The sequence below is a fragment of the Hyperolius riggenbachi genome, chromosome 2 (genome assembly GCF_040937935.1).
Source record: "Hyperolius riggenbachi isolate aHypRig1 chromosome 2, aHypRig1.pri, whole genome shotgun sequence".
Classification (NCBI taxonomy): domain Eukaryota; kingdom Metazoa; phylum Chordata; class Amphibia; order Anura; family Hyperoliidae; genus Hyperolius; species Hyperolius riggenbachi.
In genome coordinates, this window is record NC_090647.1 from 32,982,674 (window position 1) to 33,001,688 (window position 19,015).

Here is a 19,015-nt window from a genome sequence, read left to right on the forward strand (position 1 = left end):
TGGCCCATACTCACGGGCTACAAATGTCGCCGCAACACGTGGCGCGCGCGTGTTGCAGCGACAGGTCGCCCGTGAGTATGCGGCGTTGCACGGGCGTGCACCCTGAACCGTCGCTGATGTCAGGCGATTGAACCGCTCAATCGCCTGGCGACAGTCGCCGCCGCAACTGTCGCTAGTCCGCGTGAGTACGCGGACTAGCGACAGCAACAAGATAAGTAATCCATTGGGCTTCCGGCGGGGGGAGGCGCAACAGCGACAGCTTCCGCCGCATCAGTTGCCAGGTCCCTCCGCTGTGTGTATGCGGAGGGACCTGGCGACGAGCTGTTGCCGGCCTGTCGCGCACACGCTCACGTGTGCTGGCGACAGGCCACTTTTATGGCCCATACTCAGGAGGGACAAAGGTAAATGGGAAGAATATTTTATATGCATCAGCCAGTAAAGTGTTTCACAGAATGGTGTACCCCTCCTCATCTTTACTTCTGGGAGACTCCGCCTCTCTGGGATGCTTTTTTTCCCTCCCAATCATGTTGCTAATAAATTCAATTAGCGTAAGATGTTCCAAAAGTGTTTATCTGAAGCATTACACAACTTTTATACACCTGAACAGAGAAGATGCTTGGTGCAGGTTTCTACAATAATCACCACAGGAAGCAGGTTTATTTGTGTGCAATTCAGGTAAGATTTATTAACCTCACAAAGAAAAATGAAACCATATAAAAATAACAGTTCAAACATTGAGATCTCTTATCGTTCAGCCAACACCCCACCTCGATTAGTGTTCCGAAATCTGCTAAATAAGAGGACTTTACAGAATATCCGCATCAGACTTTCAGTTATAAAAACACATCCATGGCACTCCGAGGAAATGATGAACTGGGCAGTATACATTCAAAAGTCAGTTTATTCTGATACCGCTAAACAAAAAACACAAGCCACAAACCTCAGATCTGCAATGCTACCTCCCTGAATGGCTTCTGCTGGTCTTCAGAACAGCGCTGGAAATGGACCAATCGGGCAGCCTTACCAGAGGCCACGCCTCTGCAAACCATGAGCACTATTAACGGACCTACGTAACGGGACGGGAAGAGGAGGAGCTACTTTTGTCATCCACTTCTTGCCGCAGCAGTATTGCCAAGCAGTTGCACAATAATATTAGCCAGAGAAAGCAAAACAAAAAAAATGGAATAAAACAACCTATCCAGAGACAAAGCTGTAGTATGAAAACCAGCAGTAAACTGTGAAAATTCTCATTCCACAAATATGCTGTCATGGATAACGGAAGTAAAGTGTGGATTTGGTGCTTAGATAACCCTTTTTGGATCAAGAATGGCTTAAAGCAGGGGTCCCCAACCTGGGGGCCGCGGCCCCCTTGGTGGTCCCTGGGCAGTTTTTCTAAGGGGCCGAGTGTATATACTACACTCACAATCGGGGGAAAAAAGGCAGGAGGGGGACTGCCGCCGCCACTAACCACGACCCCCAAATCCCCGCCCCCCTCCCCCGGGCCCCAGAGAAAAGTTTGGTCGGTATAGGGGGCCCCGGGCTCAAAAAGGTTGGGGACCCCTGGCTTAAAGGACCACTATGGCGAAAAAAGGAGGCAGTTCTGACAGAACCGACAGGTTTTGGGCCAGTCCATTTCCTCATGGGGGATTCGCAGGGTTCTCGGTTTTTAACAGCATTTCCTGAACAGCAGTTGCTAAGTCTAACCGACAAAATCGTATGCAAGTGATTAGGGAGGCTGGCTGGTATCTTACTATTTTGGCGTTTAACCACTTGAGGACCACAGGCTTACACCCCCTAGTGACCAGGCTATTTTTTACAATTCTGGCCACTGTAGAATTAAGAGCTTGCTGCAGGGCCGTACGAATTAGCACACAAATGAATCTCCTCCCCCCCCCCCCCCATTTCTGCCCACCAACAGAGCTTGGACTCTGATTACTGCTTTAATGTTTTTTTTTCTGTTTTGTTGTCTTTTTTAAATAAAAATAAATTTGGCTATTTTTTTACTAACTCCCTTCCTCCCTCCCCCCGCCAGCCAATCACAGCGATCGGCTCTCCTAAACATCAGCCTATGAGAGCCGATTGCTCTCTGAGCCTCAGAGGGGGACAGCCGAGTGTCACGGCTATAGATCGCAGCGCTGTACAGTACCAGTCTCCTAGCTGCAATCGCCGCAGGCAGACTGATAACGGAGCTCTGCTCAGTCATTCAATCGGGGATGCGCACGCATCAGAACGCGCAATTCCCTGCAATCGCCGCCCCCAGGACTTGACGCCAATTGGCGTTAGGCGGACGTTAGGTAGTTAAACTGCTTTTCAGGAAATGCTGTTGAAAAAGAAAATCCTGAGAATCTCCCATGAGGAGATGGACTAGCCCTAAGTCTTTTTTTTCACATTTTAACTGCCTACTTTTTTTGTGGAAGTGGTCCTTTAAAGTTCAACATAGAAAATAAAACTGACGCCCCCAAGCCTGTCTCTTTCTGCACATAAATTAAAGCAGGGCTAGGCAAGGCTCCTTAAAGTGAACCTCCGGACTAAAAATCTACTCAGCAGCACTGAAAAGGCTTGGTGTTTCTTTAATAGATTCACAGCATCAGAACTTTGTTTTTCTTACCAAAGCATCATTTTTAGCTGCATTTTAGCTAAGCTCCACCCATCAAAGAAAAAAAAAGCCCAGGCTTTTTTCCCCTGATGCTGTGCAGAGCATGATGGGATTTCCTATGTTGTTATTCACGTTGCCTAGCAACTGGGAGAGGTGCTCAGCACACAGGACAGTTGGAACTGTGTCTCATGCTCCCTGTCGCCTCCTTCCAACCAAAAAGATGGCTGCCCTCATGAAAACAAACATTTGCCTGTTCTTTTAAAACAGGGTGGGTAAGAGATTATATTACCTATTTTAATTAACATAACTAATGTAACTTAATGACAGTATGTTTGTTTAGGCTGGAGTTCCCCTTTAAAAAGTACCCAGGAACAGAAGTGACCAGCACTCAGGCATAGAGGCATTACCCTCAATCGGCATATAGCGGTGTATCCACTACCGTGCAACCGCCATACAGATGCACTGAAATGTCCAAGAAGAAGAACAACAGGGTGGGCACTGGTCTAGCATCACCATGAAAATGTAGTGCATGAGGTTGAGTAACATCAGAGGAGGCCCCCGGTGGAAACCGCTCCTCCCTACTTTAGAGTGGTTATCCAACCTCATACAAATACATATTCAAGATGATGCTAGACCAGTGCCCGCCCGGTTGTTCTTGGACATTCCTTAAAAAGTACATCTGGCACTTAAATGTCACCTGACCTGAGGCAAGGCTACTTAAAGTGGACCTGAACTATTGAACAAGAAAGAAGGAAAACAAGAAATGCATCCTGCATGTTTTTAGAGAGAAGAGCCTGTTTAATTTACCCTCATCTTCAAGCAATCACAATAATTAGTAACTTGATTTCACAGCTGTGTCAGCACAGAAATTCAGCAGTGCTAGGCACACACGGCTAATATGTAAACACAGGGTGTTAACCCATTGTCTGCTTCCATCAAAGCATGAAGTAGATACACTGCAGATTTATTGCAGGATTTGTATCAAGCTGTAACAAAAATGTTTTTCTTTAAAGGTGATTATGCCGTTGCTTATCTTTTAGAGCAGAGAGGAAGTTCTGAGTTCAGGTCCACTTTAAAGTGGATCCGAGATGAACTTTTACTCATTACATAATTGTGTTCCTTTCATATAGTTTATAGGGCATTCCTCAAGCCAAATACTTTTTTTTTTCGTTTTAATACTCTAATTCCCTATAAACTAAACAAGCCTTGCCCACAGCTTCTCCAAAACGCCAAGGCACTCAGACCCATGTAGCAAGGGCTTATGGGAGCTCAGTCTGAGCAGGAGGAGGAGGAGGTTACTAGCCAGAGATTTCAGAGGCAGAGGGGAGGGGGGAGTGAAATTTTCACAGGCTGAGGGGTGGAGATACAGTTGCAGATTACCTGTGTAATGATGACAAACAGAACATGGCTGCTCTCATTGTCTCACAGGATTAGAACACCATAAACTATTAAAGCTGTTTGCAGCCAGATTTGCTGTGTAATCTAAACTTTAGATAAGATATATAGACAAGTTACTTGTTATAGTTAAGGGGCCCATACACTTATACCATTTCCCGCCGATATACAGCAGATTCAATCACTGTGATCATATCTACTGTGAAATCGTTGCGCAAACGCCGACCGAACGATTTCCATCCAAAATCGATAGTTCCCGTCCATCCGTTCGGAAGATTTCGCTCGACCGCTGGCGGGTCGGGAGTGCGCCGATAGCGGCATTCAAATGTCCGACGCTAGCAGCAATACATTACCCGATCCGGCCGGCGCGTGAGACACTGTCACTGCTGCTTCTTCTCCGCTGGGTTCTGGCAGGTTTCACTTCTTCCTGTCCCGGAGCCCTGGAGCTGAGTGCGCAGAAGAGGACAGCGGAGACCGGGGGAGTTGCGCCGGCCGGATCAGGTAATGTATGCGGGCAGGGGGGGGGAGCGGCGTCAGCTCCACAGATTGTGATTTGGTTTCATGCTGAAATCGATTCACAATCGGTTTGCGGTAAAGGCAGCCACACGATCCCTCTCTGATCAGATTGGATCAGAGAGGGATCTATCTGTTGGTCGATCTGATTGCAAATAGACCAGTGTATGGCCACCTTTAGTTTTTCATCTCGGATCCGCTTTAAAGGAGTCATCAGGGAATATTTAAGAAAATGAGTGCTACTTACCGGGGGCTTCCTCCAGCCCCAAGCTCCCAGGACGTCCCTCGCTGCAGCTCTGCCTTCAGCAGTTCACCGCAGCTCCGTCCCGGTCCCCAGCGATGACGTCAGGGCGACGTCTAGGTCGGCCTGTACTGCGCCTGCGCGAGCGGCGCTGTCAATCACCGCCATGTGGGCCGGAGCGGACTGCGCAGACGCCGGGGACCGGGAGCGAGCTGCGGCAAATGGCTGCGGGGAGAGCTGCGGCGTATGACATGCTGGAAGCTGGAGGAAGCCCCCGGTAAGTAGCACTCATTTTCTTAAAGATCCCCTAATGACTCCTTTAAAGTAAATAAATATGTTCACGATGGATTGGCAAACCTCTGTGGGTTGTCCGTTCTTCCTTTCCCCCGTAATCACTCCTTGAAAAAGGTTACTTTTTGCTAAAGTTTTCAGACAGGAAGCAGCGGGCTTTCTGTGATGTTCCCTCCTATTCCCACCTCTTACGGGGGAGTGGAGGGTGATGGGAGGAAAAATGACTGCCAGCCTGCTGCTTCCTGTCTGGAAACTGGACTTTAGCCAAAATTAACATTTTTCAAGGAGTGATTACAGAGACTGGAGGGAACGAGGAGAGCAAAGGATAACGCCCAAAGATAGGTGGATCCAGCATGTGCTTAGCTCAGGTCAGATATGCTTTACACCGTGAACTATACAATGGACCATGCTTCTAAAAATGCCATACTGACTCCTGAATTCCATATTCATTTGTCCAGCTCGGATTTCAAGGATTCGTATACATCAGAAAAAGCAGGGAAAAGGGGATTGAGACTGGGATAAAACACTTATGTGACCCAATGGGCCCGAGGCTCAGAAACGATAGGATTTATATACATCATTACTGGTTAAAAAAAGTTCTAAATGAGGAGCTGATCATTAATGCAAAATACAAAGGTTTTAAAATACGGGGCAAATGATTAACATTGTCTCCCAGTAAGAAGACTCAGCATTAGTCCGGTGCTGAGTGTAAGTGCTACCGAGATCTGCAAAGAGCTACAACATTCAAGCAAGAAAAGAGAAGGTAAGGAAGCCGGCCTCCTACCTGCAAAGCCCAGCATATCCGTATGGGCCGCTCCTATATAGCTCATATGCAGCTAGTTTACCATCACTGCAAGCACATAGTAACATACATCGGATATACTGAGTGCGACATGCCTGAATTATAAATGAGGGCAAAAGAAATAACACAAGTATGTTGCATGACTGATCAGAGCCCCGTTTTATGCACACCAGTAAAAGGACTCCAAGCCAGGAGAAACTCTAGTGAGGCCGAAGACCCACTAGGAATCGCTGCAGCGCTTTTTAATTGTGCTAACGCTATGTGCAGAGATTCCGATTCCTGGTGTTTTGAAGCATTGTACAGTAAACTGTACCATCTAATTAAACTTTATTATACTTAAAGGGGCACTACAGCGAAAAATTGTAAAATTTAAAATATGTGCAAACAGACAAATGGGAAGTACATTTCTTCCAGAGTAAAATGAGCCATAAGTTACTTTTCTCCTATGTTGCTGTCACTTTCAGTAGGCAGTAGAAATCTGACAGAAGTGACAGGTTTTGGACTAGTCCATCTCTTCATAGGGGGTTCTCAGCAAGACTTTTATTCTTTATAAAGATACTCCCTAAAAAGGATTTAAACAATGATGCTGGCCAGCCTCCCTGCTCGCTACACATTTTTTTTTTGGCAGTTGGACAGAGCAACTGCCATTCACTAAGTGCTTTTGAAAATAAATATATCCCTGAGAATCCCCTATAAAGAGATGGACTAGTCCAAAGCCTGTCACTTCTGCCAGATTTCTACTACCTACTGTAAGTGACAGCAACATAGGAGAAAAGTATTTTGTATGTTTGCACATTTTTTAAATTTTACAGGTTTTCGCTGTAGTCCCCCTTTAACCCCCTTGGCGGTATGAAAAATACCGCCAGGGGGCAGCGCAGCAGTTTTTTTTTTTTTTTTTTTTTTAAATCATGTAGCGAGCCGAGGGCTCGCTACATGATAGCCGCTGCTCAGCGGCATCCCCCCAGCCCCCCGATCGCCTCCGGCGATAGGCGATCAGGAAATCCCGTTCAAAGAACGGGATTTCCTGGAGGGCTTCCCCCGTCGCCATGGCGACGGGGCGGAATGACGTCGGGACGTCATTGGGAGACCCGATCCACCCCTTGGCGCTGCCTGGCACTGATTGGCCAGGCAGCGCAGGGGTCTGGGGGGGGGGGGCGCGCGCCGCACCGGATAGCGGCGATCGGGCGCGCGGCGGCGGCGATCGAGGTGCTGGCGCAGCTAGCAAAGTGCTAGCTGCGTCCAGCAAAAAAAAAAATTACGTAAATTGGCCCAGCAGGGCCTGAGCGGCACCCTCCGGCGGCTTACCCCGTGTCACACACGGGGTTACCGCTAAGGAGGTTAACAGATGTCTGGTTTCCGCCTGTAGCCCCACCCCAGCACAAGAGATCATAAGGTCAAGAGGTCATAAGCGATTCTCTAGCTCCAATCAGTGATGACTAGGGGATGGGAAGTCAGATGTTAGAACACTTGCAAAGTATAAAACTTACACACACAAAAAAAATAAATTAAAAATCGCTGCAAAATTGCTTTGAAAAGAGTTTCAAAGTTTGATTTTGCAGCACGTCTACATCGCGTTATCGTGCAGTCACACTACTGGGTTCTCCACCACTCAAATTACACTGGCAAAGTATTTTTTGGGGGAGGGAATCTCCGGTGATCCAAAAATGCGGCCAAAATTGCTCTTGTGGATCCCAGCCCTCAAAAAGTCAGATCACGCAACAGCCAAAGATCATCAGTTCAGGGCCCTGCTGGCTGCCAGTGGTAAAAATGAGACACTTGTGTGCATAATTTACTAAAGCAAACCCACGCTGGATAGAACATTTACGTTCTAAGGAAGAAATCCACACTTAAAAAAATGGGAACAGGCACAGAACATATGCGGCCGTTATCACACAGGGTCAGCAGCTAATGCTTTAATTTTAGCTTTCAGAATATTACTGGTTTATTTGCTAAAAAAATACCTTGTTAAAAAGGTAATGCATTTTTTTTTTCTATTTTATGAAAGGGAACCAGAGATGAACGAGGGGTGAAAAAAGGCAAGGATTTTATACATACCTGGGGCTTCTTCCAGCCCCATAAGCCTGCATCGCTCCCACGCCGCCGTCCTCTGCTTCCTGGATCGGCGGTTCCGTGTCCCGTCACTTCCGGCGGATGCGGCCAATTGTCCGCATCACAGGGGCTCCCTCCATACATGTATGCATGCGGCTGCGCAGTAAGCAGCCACAGGCGTATCTGTATGGGGAGAGCACCCTGTGATGCGGAGAATTGGCCGCGTCCGCCGGCCGACTTGCGGCAATGACGGGACCCGGTGGCGGCGGATCCAGGCAGCGGAGGACGGCGGCGTGGGAGCGATCCGTGCGTATGGGGCTGGAGGAAGCCCCAGGTATGTATAGTTCATCCTCTCTGGTTCCCTTTAAGCTTTGTATTAAAAATAAAAGTTCTTTTAAAAAGCCTTTTTTGGCACAGAGAAAATATGAAGTATCACCAATGAAAAATGTGCCTGTTTAGAGTCGCACCTGCTAGTTTTGCACGTCTGAGGCCTGTTTTTTTTCTTTTTTTCTCTGCAGTGCAGTAAAGAGAAAATCGCTCCATGAAGAATGGTGAGACATAGCTATGAAAGTCTAGGGAGTTTGCTTTTAAGATGTTAACCTCCCTGGCAGTAACCCTGAGCTGTGTTCGGGCTAGCCGCCAGGAGCTCAATGCACAGCAGGCATTTTTACTCACCTCCCAGGGGATCCAGACACAGGCAACCATTCTACTTCCTCTCCACGGAGGCTCTGAATCACTCCGAAGAGATCACCGTCAGCGATCTCACTACAGAGTTACAGCGCCACCCGAAGTACGTAGGGAAAATTGCAGCGCTGGAGCCCAGGGAGGTGAGTGAGTGCTGGGGCTGCTGCAGTCATTCTGGCGGCATGATTTTTCCCTGGTTTTAGGGTCTCAATCGTTCGGAAGAGAGACCCCAATACCTGGAAATAATCACACCGCCAGGAGGTTAAGAAATCTTTTTTTCGGTTTTCAAAAAACAAAACAAAAAAAGATAGACTATGAACCACCTTCATACGACAATAGTCAGTAGGGTGTCACACTAGCCAGCTGTGTCTTTCAACCCAATGCTTTAATCATTCATTTTTTTCCACAGCTGCTGCTTTCTGCAGCCACTAAAGACCCTCCCAGTATATAAGCTATTCTATGGGACACCTAGCCTGTCTACCGACTGGTGACCTCTACAGGCTGGGGAAAGCCACCTAATTATACAAAAAGTTCCTAAGGATTGCACACCTTCAGCAAAGAACCCACTGATGCTGGACCTTGAGAATGGCCACACGTGCAGTAGCAATAACCTGCTCGTGCACAAGCCGCTATATGGTTTACTGCGCAGGCACAGCCGTACACTTGCACAGACGCAGTCAAGTCGCGCTCGTGCGTGAAGCGGGCCGCGATTAGAAATACAACAAGCTCTTGTTGACTTCTTTAAGGTGGGCCAGAGGATGGTGCGGGAAGGCCCTGCAGGATTCTGAGGCTGCCCTTTTCCTAGGTAAGGATTGATTTTTCCACCCTTAGCTTTGCCTCGGATACACTTTAAAAGGTAACCCAAGACGAAGGATATAAAAGACTTTATACTTACCTGGGGCTTCCTCCAGTCCCACGACCACTGATGCCTCCCTCGCCATCCTCCCGCTATAGGCCCCGGTAATAGTCTTTCAGTTGTGTCAGTCAGGCTCTTCTGCCACGCCCATTGCGTTCTGCGCCTGCGCAGTACGCCCGTTGACATGAACACGATGGGGTTGCACGGATGCAGAGAAGAGCCTGATTGAAAGAAGATTACCAGGCTGATAGCGGGCAAATGGAGCCACCTGGGAGGACAGCAATGGTGGTCATGGGGCTGGAGGAAGACCTAGGCAAGTATAAATTCTTTTACATCCTTCGTCAGAGGGTCTTTTTATGGCAGAGGTCTAGAAACCACCACCTGTTAGTGACCACCAATAACCAGACTGAGAAGCAGACCTACATGTTCAGTGAGTGAATAAGTGAATGTTCTTGTGCAAGTCTTAAACATACTGCTGCAAGTAAAACATTTTTTAGCGAACCTTAGTTAAAAAAAAAAAAAAGTTATAGTGGCTTGTATTTAAAGTTTAGCGGCCTTTGAACACCACAAATAATAATCCTTAAGCCGAAAAGTTGAAGCAGAGGAACATACTAGAGCAGGCAGAAGCAACGCGAGGCCCTCTTTTCCCAAGAGCTGTAGAGGAAGTCAAGTTCTTCAACACTGTATTAACCCCTCTCCCTCCCGAAAAGCAGTGACACCTTAAATAGTTGGAAGATGAACCGTGAGAAAGAAGCATTATACATAGAAACACTGCATAGTAATGTAAGAAGCCCTTCTTAGTGAAACGGGAAGAAGACTCAGCAGCTATAAAACAGCAGCTATTGGAGGAGATCTAGCACAAGCGTCCGGTAGCGGTTCAGCATCTTATTTGCCATCCCATGTTCCCATCAGGAATGGCCTCTCTCTCTCCCGCCCGTTCCACCAAAGTTTCACTCTTGCAAAAAACACGATTACCTCATCCAATCCTGGTAGTTCAAAAATAGAAAAAAAATTAGAGGAAAAAAAAAATAATTCTCTGGTTATAGAGGAATTTTGATATTTTACAGTCTAAAAAATGAAAACAAAAAGGAAACCAAAAAGGCAGAAGGAAGAGCTAGTTTACACCAGCTGTGCTTTTCGAACGCAATGGATATTCGTCCCTGCTGCCCTTGCAGCGGTTGACCGCCCGGCTCTCTTTGTCGAATATCTGTTGAAGCTTCATGGCTAGTTTTCGATCCTCCTCCTCCTGGTACAGCTTCTTCTTTGCTTCCCGCCAGAGCCTTTCGAATCTGGCCTGGCCGCTCCGACAGGTCACCCTCAGCCGCTTGAGGTTGCCATTCTGTTCCACGTGTTTGGTTTTACAACGTCTCTTTTGTCCTCTGCGCGGAGGGAATGGCAAGCCCGGTTCTTTGAAGATGGAGCCGTTCTGTAGACCAGAGGACTGGGATGTCTTCTTGTGAACGCGTTTCAAAGAAGGTTTCAAAGAAGGTTTCACAGGCTTGGCTACCAAACACTTGCACTGGGACATAGTCTTTCTGCTAGAGGTTAGGCGAGCAGTCAGCCTGGTGGTTGCGCCAATGTGTGAATTGGTGTCTGCAAGGCCCGTGACTGTTACAGGTGCTGAGTTTTGGCCTGAGTTCTGGATACAATCACTGCAAGGAATGGGCTGATTTTTAGAATCACAAACACCTGGCAAGGCTTCCTCTTTACTGCAAGATGGTGGCAGTGCAAAATCTCCAGCTATTTGACGGATAGCTGGTTCTTTGCCAGCAGTCTCCTGTTTTTTGAAAGACAGGCCATCTTCAGCAGAGGTCGTCAGCGTGCCCTTGGAAAGAGTCCTCTTCATCTGGCGATCTTGGAAGACCTGTTCCCATTTCTTTAATATCATGGGGCTGGCCTCGTAGGAGGTAGGCTTCTGCAGGTTTCTCCTCAGATTTCTGGGCGTGGATTTGACGATGACAGGACTCAGGACTCTCCCATCTGGGAGCCTCTTGGGCGGCGTGCAAGGTGAACAGACGATTGGCTTGAAGTGGTTGAGCTCCTCTGAAATGCTGTCGTTGCTTTCTGGGCTGATGGATCGTTCGGGTTTATGCAAAGGCGTGAAGTAGTTGAGGGAGCTGATGACGAGACGTTTTTCTGAAGTGAGGATGGGGGCGGAGAAAGAACGGCTATTCTCTGTAGATGACAATACACCAGCGATGCCTGCCAAGCTCCCGACACAAGGGGGCACCTAGAAACATCAAAAATATGGTGTTAGTAAGGCAGTTTCTTAAAGCTTCATTCTAATGGGGTGTAATGAAGAGAAAATACAAGGGGAAACTGCACCCGGAATATTACTTGCTGACTTTTGTATAAAGTGTATAGACAAGTTTACCAATTTTTTCCTACTTCTGCTCTGCTGTGTACATTTTATATAAAACAAAGAGAAGGCAAAAGGTTGGCACTACAGCGGTATAACATGCACTTCTCAGCTTCAAAGACATGCAGTATGCACAGGAGGACTACAAGTACACCTCTTCTCTGGAACCTCTCCAGCGTGCTCAAGCAGAGAAATCAAACAGCAAGCGAATGAATAAAGCAGGAGAGCTGGCACTGCTGCAAGTGTTCAATTTATTGTAGCATTAGTAAAGTGCAAACATGCAACATCTAACAAAATTGCATAAAGTGAAACACACCCTTATGAGAGGAGGCGTGGGTGGTGGTGGGTGCTGGGCACAGGATGCATATAGGCATCATGTGCCCAGCACCCACCCACGCCTCCTCTCATAAGGGTGTGTTTCACTTTATGCAATTTTGTTAGATGTTAAATGCTACAATAAATTGAACACGTATATTTTATATAGTTTGGCGGGAGATATGCTAATAGTAATAGTATTGATAATATCACATTATACTATCTAGTGCTCATAAAATACATACCCAGCCTTGGCTATACTTGGTTGGAAATCTGTTCTGTGAAACATGCACCCCAAATACTATTCTAAGTTTCTGGTACCATATACGATCACACTAACCCACTACCCCTACGCCCAACGCTAACCTTCCTACCCCTACGCCCAACGCTAACCTTCCTACCCCTACGCCCAACGCTATCCTTCCTACCCCTACGCCCAACGCTAACCTTCCTACCCCTACGCCCAACGCTAACCTTCCTACCCCTACGCCCAAGGCTAACCTTCCTTCCCCTACGCCCAAGGCTAACCTTCCTTCCCCTACGCCCAACGCTAACCTTCCTTCCCCTACGCCCAACGCTAACCTTCCTTCCCCTACGCCCAACGCTAACCTTCCTTCCCCTACGCCCAACGCTAACCTTCCTTCCCCTACGCCCAACGCTAACCTTCCTTCCCCTACGCCCAACGCTAACCTTCCTTCCCCTACGCCCAACGCTAACCTTCCTTCCCCGCTAACCTTCCTTTCCCTACGCCCAACGCTAACCTTCCTTCCCCTACGCCCAACGCTAACCTTCCTTCCCCTACGCCCAACGCTAACCTTCCTTCCCCTACGCCCAACGCTAACCTTCCTTCCCCTACGCCCAACGCTAACCTTCCTTCCCCTACGCCCAACGCTAACCTTCCTTCCCCGCTAACCTTCCTTCCCCGCTAACCTTCCTTCCCCTACGCCCAACGCTAACCTTCCTTCCCCGCTAACCTTCCTTTCCCTACGCCCAACGCTAACCTTCCTTCCCCTACGCCCAACGCTAACCTTCCTTTCCCTACGCCCAACGCTAACCTTCCTTCCCCTACGCCCAACGCTAACCTTCCTTTCCCTACGCCCAACGCTAACCTTCCTTCCCCGCTAACATTCCTCTCCCTACGCCAAACGCTAACCTTCCTACCCCTAAGCCAAACGCTAACCTTCCTACCCCTAAGCAACCTTCCTACCCCTAAGCAACCTTCCTACCCCTAAGCAACCTTCCTACCGCTTTGCGCAACGCTAACCTTCCTACCCCTACGCCCAACACTAATCTTCGTACGGCTATGCCTAACACTAACCTAACTATATTTACACATAAGCGATCGCCGCACCAAATCTTAATTCGCCTACACAGTAAACACTGATCGTGTTATACCACTGCAGCAGGCAGCAGGTCTGGTCTCTTTGCCATGGTCAGCTCAACTGCTTGTTTGTCAAGCAGTTCAGCCACAAGCTCCATGCAGCCGAATACATGAAGCCGACTTACACGTGGCGGCAAAAAAGTCTCACAACGCATCTGAGCATGGCAGCCACCCTAGGGTACATGAGAGTTGCAGCAACAAGTGTGTAGCTGCCGGTAGTAGAACTCATCAAGGAGAGGTTCAGAATTCTTGCATTCTTGCAAATTTAAAACTAAGTGTATGCAGCTCGGAAATGGGCCAATCGGATGTACTTCCTGGTGATTTTGATTGTCCCAATCAGAAGCAGCATACAATTTGTATTACACTCGCATGTGAGCCAGAATTATTTCAGCGTCTACTTGACTACATCAGAGTCCCCGTTATCCAGAACTTAGGCAACCGAAGTCTCAACTAACCGGCATGCCTGATGAATAACAGGGACTTTCTTTTTGGGGTGTGGGGTGGGTGTTTGGTGCATTTAAAATACTAACCGAGCCTCCAGCGACATGCAGCAGCCTTCCCTTTGCTCCTAGCAGCTTCTGTGCATGCAAGAAGGCGTGTCGCATGATCCGATGCAGGTCAGGTGACACGCCGGCTTCTGTGCACAGGGGAAGCCGGAAAGCCGCTAGGACCAAGAAGAAGGCTGCCGCACGTCGCTGGAGTATTCATTGAGTATTTCAGGGGGGGGGGGGGGGGGAGGTGTGTGCTATTTTAGCGAGTTGCTCAAGCAACCTGGTAACACGTTTCCGGTAAATTGTGCTGGATATTGGGGACGGTGCTGTATTTCTAGTCAGCAGGTGTAGCAGAGAATATTAGCTGCAACTGCTGGGTAACTTACACCAGAAACAAGTCACAGCTGTCACATGGGCTCTACGACTGACTGTGAACACTGAAAGCACATGACCTAAATGGGCGTAACTAATCGATTAGCATGGTCCCGCCCGCCGTCTTTATAAAACGTCCCTGAAGGTGACTCTGTGCTAGAGAAGGATCATCAGTTAAAAAACGTTGTTTACAGAAAGTAATGCTGCACTTTCTAAATGATAATGAAACAAATGGGTTTCTTTATCAAGCTGGAATTTCCCTGCATTCCCGGCAAAGCCTTCATTGAGGGAAAGAGAAAGGATTAAAGCGGACCTGAACTCAGAACTTCTTCTCTGCTCTATAAGATAAGCAAAAGCATAATAACCTTTAGGGCCCATTCACACTAGAAATCGCTAAACGCAATCACAAACGCTGGGCGATTTTCTGGAGTTTTCCAGCAATTTTTTCCTTGAGATTTTCCAGCAATTTTTCACTGTACAGAAAGCGTTTTTTCAGCTATTAGCGTTTTGCGATTCCTAGCTTAATAAGCTGTGTCTAAGTCTTCCATAAACAGGAAATGACATCTGCACAGGAAAAAGAGGTGTTTTGTGGGTAGGTAAACTGCAAGGTTTGATGGGTAAAAAAAAAAAAAAAATGTGGATTGTGACCAGGCCAGCGTTTCCAGAGCTATTTACCGGCGCTCCTATACTTAACATTGAAACGCGAATCGCTCATAAAATGCTGCAGGCAACGTGTTTGCGTTTCAGAGGGTTAGAAAGGTTAAAAGACAACTGACGTGAGAGGGATACGGAGGCTGCCATATTTATTTGCTTTTAAACAATACCAGCTCCCTGGCAGCTCTGCTGCTCTATTTGCCTGTGGACATGTCTGAATTAGGCCAGAAATAAGCATGGGGGGGGGGATCCAGAAAAGTGATTGGAAAAGGTGATAGAAATGCTGGTTGAAGCTTCGCTGATCACTCCTCTTCTTGCTGAGACATTCTCACTGGGTAGGTTACACACAGGACTTCTCACCTTGGCTTTTGTGAGTTGAGCAGCTCTGCGTCTGCCCAGGGGGAGGGCCTCGTTCACGGTATCGCTGCAGCTCTGGCTGCGCTCCAGCTTGGACTGGATGCTCCTGGAAGACACAAAGTCACAGTGGAAGGTAAACCATGTCCTGGGCATCAGAGCTCAGTCACAACAACATTGTTGCAGGAACACTTCTCGGCAGTTTACCCTGAAGAAAGCATCTAACTCTTTCTAATGCTACATCGGACTATCTCCACCATTGGCCTTTCCCTGCGGCTTCAACTAAATGGCGCGGTTGCCATATAAAATTCCAGCATGGCGTCAGCCCCCATAGATCCAAGTGTCACGCGAAGGCCTCGTTCACATCTTCTGCGCTGAGGAACGTGTGAAAGCGCGCGGTAAATATGCATGAGCTTGTGCGTGCTTTAGTGCACGTTTCTGTGCGTTGCACTGCGCTTCTTTAAAGCACGTTTTGCTTAATGTAGCAGTAGTCAATAAATCTTTGTTTTTCTATGTAAATACACGCACGCGCTTCTACGCGCTAGAAAAGCGCACCCCTTCACTTGCATTGATGTGCGCTTTACAGTTCAGCACACAGAAATGCATGCAACCCTACGTGTTTGTAACTCTGCTCAGCGTAGCGCATAGATGTGAACCAGCTACATGGGAAAATAAATACCTTGCTGACCGCACAGGGCAGTGCGCTGAGAAAAGCGCACAGAAACGTCCCTGATGTGAACGAGGCCTTTAACCTCCCTGGCGGTAAGCCCGAGCTGAGCTCGGGCTATGCCGCGCAGGGGGAGATCTCAGTCCCTGGTGGGGCGATTTATGTGCTGTAAATTGCTGTGCGCGCAGCCAGCACTTTGCTAGCCGCGCGCACAGCTTGATCGCCGACGCTCTGCGGCGATCGGCCGCACGCAGCGGCTGAAGAGGGCCCCCGCCAGAGCCCTGCGCTGCCCGGATCAATGAGTTCCGGGCAGCGCTATGGGCTGGATCGGGTGTGCCTGACGTCAGGACGTCGGCTGACGTCATCCCGATCGTCGCCATGGCGACAGGAGAAGCCAAACAGGGGAACGCGTTATATACGCGTTCCCCTGTTTGCTATAGATGGCGGCGACGATCGGACTAGAGGGCCACATGCGCCCTCTAGTGGTGTTTCATGTAGCTACCACTCTGGTAGCTTTACATGAAACAAAAAATAAAAATAAAAAAAAAAAAAGGATTTTTTTAATAAGGAAAAAAAAAATTAACCGCCAAGGAGGTTAAGTCAGACACTTTGATAGTCACCGACCCCATCCTCTGATCACTGATGAGCATGGCAATTGCCTCTGGAATGAAACCCTCAGGGCCCTTTTCCACTTGCAATCGCTAGTGTTCACGCTGAACGCTAGCGATTGCTGAATCGCAATTACCGGCGATTCCCCGACGTTCGCCGCCGCGATTTTGCTATGCTATGCACTGCATAGCAAAATCGCGGCAAATATCGCTCCGCCGCGCGTTCGCGTTCCTGACAAAAACGAATCGCGGTAGTGGAAATGACCTACCGCGATTCCTATGTTAAAAAGCAAGCTGTAGCGATTGTAAAATCGCTAGCGGTTTGCGTTTTTGCGATTCAGCCAGCGCAAACGCGCTGGTGGAAAAGGGCCCTTAGGGTTATATCATTGCCTCTCAGTGTTGCGCACCTCCGAGCAGCCCCCCCCCCCCCCCATAACCCAAACAACAACAAGAAAATTAAAGGATTAGCCGTTAGGGCTGGTTCACACTCGGAACAAAAACCACCAATTGCAACCGCGAGGTTGTATTGAGATTTTGCTGCAATTGGCGTGATTCTTGGTCAATTGAACAACAATCCCATCACAATCACCCCTAAAATGCTGCTCAGAAAACCTTCACTTTGAGGGGCTCTTCGGTTGTTTTTTCCCCGCTCTGGACGACCTGCAGGTATCTCAGACTCTCACCACTATGTACCTAAGCCTGGTAGACACTTTCAATTACGACTGTCCAATCACTGACCAATTTTACCGCCACCATGTACTATGAGGCACAACACATATGGAATCCTGTGATCAGATCGTGCAGGTAAACCCTCATACTACATGGAAGTGGTAAAATTGGACAGTGAATGGCCATTCGAAAGTGGTGTAGCAGGCTTTATAGTTTATTTAGTATATTGAGTTCAACAGAGCAATACAATTAAAGCTTAGTCAACAATAAATGCGTATTTCTGGGTGGAGTAGCCTTTTAATAAAATGACCTTACCATGTAAGAGACGTGAAGGAACTTGCGTTGTTCTTCGAGACAAAAGCGGACCTGTAAGGTGCTTTCCCCAGGAACGGCTCCTCGTTCTCAGAGTCCGACAGAGGCTGTGGGTGCTGAACAGAGATACGGCAGCATTAGACAGGAATTCTCACCCACGTGCAATCGCACTATTAGCGGCTGAAAGACCAACCAAGTCCCAAACTGACCAAGGCAAATATAGCAACCGGAAGACTGACAAGCAAATAGAAAACAGCGCACTGAGGCAAGGTGGTTTACTGAAGTGGACAGCACTGTCGCCTTCCAGTGATACAGATTGCCCAGCAAGCTCATGGTGAACCAGAAGTCCCTTTCAGCCCCTCACACTAGAGTTGGGCGAACTGTTAGCGCAACTGCAGCCGAACTGTTCGGCTGCCCAACCTGTCATGTGGCTGTGGCTATTACTACTTCCGGGTCGCAATGACACGGAGTAGTACGTCTGCGCTGGCCCGGCGGCCCCTCACTCATGACATCACACACATGCGCAGAGAGTGCCCGGCAGCGGGAGCGCGATCTAGGACGCGCTCCGCCGGGCCAGCGCAGACGTACTACTCCGGGTCATTGCGACCTGGAAGTAGTAAGAGCCACAGCCACATGACAGGTTGGGCAGCCGAACAGTTTGGCTGCAGTTGCGCTAACAGTTCGCCCAACTCTACCTCACACACTCCTAAGATTGTGTGAGGGGCTGAAAGGGACTTCTGGTTCAATGCGTCATGCAGACGCGCTTTATGGCTCTTAACGACGGGGAATGCAAAAGAAGATGACGCTTTGCCCGAGGACGACTGGCAGTCGGCCGAAAACAAAACTTAGCCGCGGAGGGAGACCGGAGGGCACCGAAGGACCGGCGCGGGCACAGGACGGCTGCAGGAGGCTTGGGAAAGCCCCCAGGTAAGGGAATTTTTTTCCCCCCACAGTTAAGGTTCCCTTTAAGCATCAGGCGTGTGGCAGTTCGTGTTTTGCAATGCTAATAAAACATGAATGAACTTGGCAAGTGTGAACCCTGTCTGGGCTTTCCTCCCTTGCAGTTTGAACAATGGAGATGATCCAGGTATCAACATAACATGAATTAAGGTGGCCATACACTTATAGATTTGCAGCAGATTCGATCATCAGACCGATTTCTTTCAGATGTCTGTTAAGTCGAATCTGACAGGAATCTGATGTGTGCCACACACTAGGAATAGATTGCCAGTAGATTCCAGAATGAAATCTATTGGAAATTATCTAAATGCATTACTGGACCATTAGATCCAATGCAACTCTATGGGCCATTGATCTGCTGCCAGCAGCCGATCCACCTAGATTTTCCATCCTGTCAGATAGATCAAATCCATTGAAATCGATCGAAATCGGCCACAAATTAATCA

At 48.2% G+C, this 19,015-nt stretch overlaps 1 protein-coding gene across 3 annotated transcripts in view; it reads right to left on the reverse strand.

Moving 5' to 3' along the window:
• Window positions 1-8,202: 8,202 nt before the first annotated feature.
• The window catches only part of RNF169 (ring finger protein 169), a 44,191-nt gene continuing 33,378 nt past the window's right edge, over window positions 8,203-19,015 (reverse strand). For all 3 annotated transcript variants that reach the window (XM_068264668.1, XM_068264670.1, XM_068264669.1), the window contains exons 3-5: window positions 17,613-17,725; window positions 15,360-15,462; window positions 8,203-11,657 (exon numbers count right to left, since the gene is read on the reverse strand). In XM_068264668.1, coding sequence (XP_068120769.1) covers window positions 10,542-11,657; window positions 15,360-15,462; window positions 17,613-17,725 — 1,332 coding nt within the window. In that variant the 3' untranslated portion in view covers window positions 8,203-10,541. The remainder of the gene's footprint in view (window positions 11,658-15,359; window positions 15,463-17,612; window positions 17,726-19,015) is intronic.